General features: G+C 45.2%; 1 protein-coding gene across 1 annotated transcript; it reads left to right on the top strand.

The window, feature by feature from the left end:
• Window positions 1-2,970: 2,970 nt before the first annotated feature.
• Window positions 2,971-4,942, top strand: LOC135389729 (uncharacterized). The gene is made up of 4 exons (XM_064619761.1): window positions 2,971-3,262; window positions 3,450-3,602; window positions 3,740-4,788; window positions 4,889-4,942. Exons 1-4 carry the CDS (start codon window positions 2,971-2,973, stop codon window positions 4,940-4,942), a joined length of 1,548 nt encoding a protein of 515 aa, XP_064475831.1.
• The last annotated feature ends 246 nt before the right edge of the window (window positions 4,943-5,188 follow it).

The following is a 5,188-nucleotide window of genomic DNA, read 5'->3' as shown; positions in this document are numbered from 1 at the left end:
GCATAATTTTTCTTTCACGAATTAAAACACAATTTTTAACACCATATCCCCAGTTCAAATGGGATGTAAAAATGTTTATTGGACGTAAACATCTCTTTCAACACCTCACTTTGCACCCTTAATAATCGACATTGGATAAAACGTGGTGTATGTCGATATTACACCTTTAGTAATGCTCTTCTTACACCCTCTGCCTGAATCTGCGGGATAGAAAAGGATGTTTTATAAGAGGTTTACGCACAAACACACACCTTTAATACGCCTGTTTTGAGCGAATAAAGGTGCAAAATGATTCACTGTGAACCTTCAGTGATCGTCGCTTTGACCGACCACCCTCCGCAATAACATCACACCCCTAAGGGCAACAAAGCTGAGCAGAGTGAGATTTTTTAACCACTACTTTTACTAAAACAAACGAGGGGAAACATTTTATACAGCTCCAGGGGACTTCACACCATTGGTTGTCCTAGTCGGAACACCTTTATCTATAGAGTAAGCAGCTACGCATGTGGCAAGAGAGAAATTGTGGCACCCTCACTCTAAAACTGACTAAACAACTTTCATTTCCTTAGAATAAATGGAGCACTTCGGATGCCTGGCAGACGACATGGTTACAGCAGCTGTGCAACAGCAAATTTAGGTGTACTACAAGAGAGGCAGCAGCACAGCCGAACATTAAGAGGTAGCTGAATATGCAATAGACATTATTGCTTTTTCTGCAAGAAGGTGATATTTCTTCGCCGCGTCCATATATACAGTTGTCTGACTAGCATTTCCATTTTCAAGAAATTTCCTTATTGTTTACCTTTCCTGTTCTTGCTGCCGCGACTCATGCTTTCTTTCCTCCCGTATAAATGTTCTCGTTTATTTCACGGATTAGAGCTGTGTGTGACCGAAGTTTTTTAAATGCCCGCTCTTTTTCGAACAGGAAAGGTAAACAATAAGGAAATTTCTTGAGAATGGAAATGCTAGTCATGGAATATTGCAGCCATTAAACATCATTACGGACGCTACCATGGCGGAATACGTAGGAAGCCTTCTGCACTGTGTTCTTACACATCGATACATCGCAAAAGATTGCCGTCTTATCTCGTTAGCATGCACCTTGATATAATTGCTGTCTTAAGCGACTGGCTGACAGAAGGAAACGTGTTTACTTTGAGGAAGGAATTATCAGGAGGACGTCACGTGGGCTTTGCGTTCTGCAATGATCTTTTCTATGCGAGCCAGTTAGGAGGAACGCGATCCGTTCCGAGACTAGACGGCGGCATCGCAGTCAGGAAACTTCCAGACACATGTTGGAACACACACACATGCAGAAACACGCACACACAAAAGTGAACACATCGCCGACTCTCCAATCCCCTATGGAGAAACAAACTTCAACAGCGGAAGTCGTCTGACCATCAAGTTAGAGTTACCGGAACAGCGGTCTTGGGCACGAATCTAATTAGCCAAACTTCGTTTTCCAGTTCTCGCAGTTGTACGCGTTTCACAAGCGTCGGAATGTGTAACCTTTAATTATTTTCAAAGTGTTGCACTTAAGAAAACACTTCGTTAATTCTCCCTGTTACGGCTGTCTGTACGAAACCGTTTGAGGAACTGAAAGCATGCTGTGGAAATATGTGACGTACAGGTTGACGTACAAACTTGTGTGATGTACAGGTCCCGGCAAAAGTTTACGGAGCACGCGAGCGGTGTATTTTCTCGTCGGTGCGACACCCTACCGGCGAGCGGAAATGGGCGAGCGAGTACGCTGGTAATGACACGCCGCGGTAGTTTCGGTATGGCTTGAATGTGCACGAAAGATGATTTGAAGAGACGTCTCCTTGTTTGTAACCAAATGACGTCATAGTGTTCGACAGCGCAACCAATTTGGTAGAGTTGAACTACGCTCGAAGCTATAGGGGCGAACAAGGTCGCGCCCGAAAGCCATGGTCTTCAGAGGATTACGATTGTCCGTGAAAGGGATGCGACTTTCGGTCCTACTCTTTTTTTAATGGGAGGCAGCGAACAAGTGCCCATTCGATCGTGTCTACCAACGTCATGATGATGTTTCTCGGGTACACGCCTATAGGCGATTTCAGGAAATCCCAAGGAGCGTCGCGCGGAGTATCCCGGTGCCCTTTGCGTTGCGAGGAATTGTGGGTAGCCGGTTATCGTGAAATATGGCGGCACGTACGTTCTATGTTTCGCTTCCGTAATGCTCTGATTTTCACGTCTCCTGTGTACCGACCGCCGAAAGAAGGCAACTCAAGGTAAGCATGCTCCCGATTCACATTTTTGCATTCAGGGCAACTGTGATACATAATATCAGTGGGGGGAATCGAGAAGTCCCCCGCCAGTGTCGTGTTTACGGCGTTTACATGATCACATTCGCGTTGAAAAAACGTCACCGTGTTTCCGGTGATTTTGAGTGTGAGTGGCAATAAAGAACTTAATACAAGTCATCCGAAACGGCTGTATCGGCCAGTGCGAGGTGTTGTCGTCACGCAGTGCTCGCGAGATGTGAGTGGTGCGGTGCGAGGTGATCTGTGCACGCTTCAAAAACACGCGATGTTAATAGGGCATTGTAGGGTTAAAAGCACGGACGAATCAATTAAACACGAAAAGTGTTTATAGGAAAAGAAGAAACAAACAGCCTTTTAGCAGCTTGTCATGTAATTTTAGCTCACTTGTCAGTGTTTTAGCGCTTTTAGCCTCAAGGGTCTGACCAAGTGGCCCAGCAGCGTGTGTGAATATCACGTCACATTTTGAACTACAGTGAACAGTGAGCAATGGCGCAGTAGCAGGCGTTGCTCAAGTGTTGCGTGTGCTGTATAACGGGAAAAATAGAGAAAAAACGACAGATTACTGCTTACAGATGATATTCTTCGTAAAAATTTTGTGGCACTTTTGTCACCAGATGCCATGTATGTGCCGGCTAGGGGCTGCAAAAAAGAGCAATACAATATTGTTGCTTTTCCAGTGATGGCACCAGCTACTCCACGTGGTGGAACTCAGTGCTGCATTCCGAGCTGCAGACACAACTCTGCACGCCACAGGGATGTCTCCTTTCATTGCTTCCCGAAAGACACAGCAACTCGTGACCTCTGGGTTCAGGCACTTGTGGAAAACACAACCGTACCGGCATCCTGGAAGCCAGGGCTAAGCCACAGGATCTGTGGAGCTCATTTCAACGTCCTTGGCAAGAGGAAATACATGGACAAAGTACCATGGTTGTTGAAGCCTGGTACATTCATTCAGACGACACATCAGACATGTGAGTATCCATAGTATTTTAACAGCGTTTTACTGCCTTTGAGCATGCTTGTCTGCTCACTTTATACAAAGCAAAAGTGGTCATGACTATAACCTCATTGCTGACTGTATTACTTATCTCGTTAGTATGCTTTTACTTGAGAATATCCTGGTATATGAAGCTTACTCGTCAATGTTTTCTCTTTTAGGTTGTTCTGTCAATGAAGAGCCGTCTCTTCTCGAAGTGGCTGATGAGACAACAGTGGAGACGTCCTTCGAAGGGCTCAGTTCAACTGATGTATCATGCTCCGAACAAGAGTCTAGCTTCAGTGTGTCACACCATGGATATGATGCAGCAGAAGGTACGAAGAGCTGCAGTTGTTCCTTTTTAAGACAGGCGTATCAAAGAGTGGAATGTTGCTGTGCTTTCGGAAGCACCTATTTTTCCAGTGCATGCAATTCTGCTCAGAAATTAGAATAAACTGTCGTTTCATTGCAGAATCAAAGATTCGTGAGGAGCTTGCACTACTTTCAAAAGAAAATCAGGAACTCAGGAAACTGAACTCAAGGCTGCTTCAGGAGAAGAGCGATGCTGAGAATGCCAGTGCAAAGCGTCTGGAAGCTTACACCAGGGAAGTTCAAGATTTGGAACAGAAACTTTGTGCTGCACAGGTGGATCGACAAAAGTTGCAGTCACATATTCAAGAACTCCAGAGAAGACTGCAGCGACATGAACACAGTGAGCGTCACCTGCCTAAACCAACTCCATCGGACGTTCTAAAGGACAGTGACAAACTTCGTTTCTACACCGGCTTCACGACCCATGAGCGGTTTAAAACGTTTTGTGAGTTTGTTCGTGCTGGTCATGAGGACTATAAGAAACTGTCGAGCAAAGCAGGTTCAAATAAGGGAAGACCTCCTTTGTTTAGCTTGGAAGAACAGTTGGCTCTTGTTTTGACGAGACTAAGGGTTGGGCTCCTTGAGCAAGACCTTGCGTACAGGTATTCGACAAGTGTAGCATATATCAGTGAGCTGTGTTCATTTTGGGTAGAATTTTTATGCGAGTACCTTGACAAAACACCGATATGGCCAAGCAGAGACATTGTAGACGAGTTCATGCCTGAAGTGTTCAGGGAGTCTTACCCGTCAACAAGAGTTATCTTGGACTGCACGGAGCTGTACATTGAAACCCCAAGTGACTTTCGTGTTCAAAGTGACACTTATTCCACGTACAAGTCCCACAACACAGCAAAAGGTCTGATCGGAATTGCTCCTAATGGTTTTGTGACATTTGTTAGTGACCTAGCGCCTGGAAGGATTTCGGATAAGGCACTGGTTCGGCAAAGTGGGTTGTACAAGCTGCTTGAGGAAGGAGATGCTGTCATGGCAGACAGAGGCTTTCTGATCAAAGAGGATCTTGCTGACCTCAAAGTTGACCTGAACATTCCTCCATTCTTAAATGGTGCCTCTCAGTTGTCTCTTGCAGATGAAAGTACAACTAGGGCTATTGCAAAAGCACGGATTCACGTGGAGCGTGTTATCAGGCAGGTTAAAACATTCCGCATCCTAAGATATGTTTTTTGCAACTCAATGGCAAGACTGTTAAACCCAATGTGGAAGACCTGTGCATTGTTATGTAATTTCATAGGTGACCCTCTTCTTGACAGAAAGCAGGATGCTGCTGTGCTGTAATCGTGCTTAATAGCCGTGAATATAACGTTAACACAGTACATCATCTGTCAACAAACTTCTGTGGACCCACAAGAAACGGGAATAAAACCATGGTGCCCCTGCATCTAGTAGTCACAGCTCAGAGAACACTTTTTTCTCTTGGGCCAAGCTGCGGCTGAGACCTTCATGATGCTTATGAGAACACTGAGCTCCAGTTGTAGATAAGTGGCTTTCCCAAGCGGCCATGCCACAGCTGTCTTATAAGCATGATGGGAGT

Source organism: Ornithodoros turicata, chromosome 3 (assembly GCF_037126465.1).
Source record: "Ornithodoros turicata isolate Travis chromosome 3, ASM3712646v1, whole genome shotgun sequence".
Classification (NCBI taxonomy): domain Eukaryota; kingdom Metazoa; phylum Arthropoda; class Arachnida; order Ixodida; family Argasidae; genus Ornithodoros; species Ornithodoros turicata.
The sequence above is the reverse complement of the archived record's forward strand: the minus strand, read 5'-3'. Positions and strand labels throughout refer to the sequence as shown.

Coding starts and splice junctions, on each gene's coding strand:
- LOC135389729 (XM_064619761.1), top strand. CDS start 2,971: ATGGCACCAGCTACTCCACGTGGTGGAACTCAGTGCTGCATTCCGAGC. Junction 3,263..3,449: donor TCAGACGACACATCAGACAT/GTGAGTATCCAT, acceptor TTTCTCTTTTAG/GTTGTTCTGTCAATGAAGAG. Junction 4,789..4,888: donor TGGAGCGTGTTATCAGGCAG/GTTAAAACATTC, acceptor GTAATTTCATAG/GTGACCCTCTTCTTGACAGA.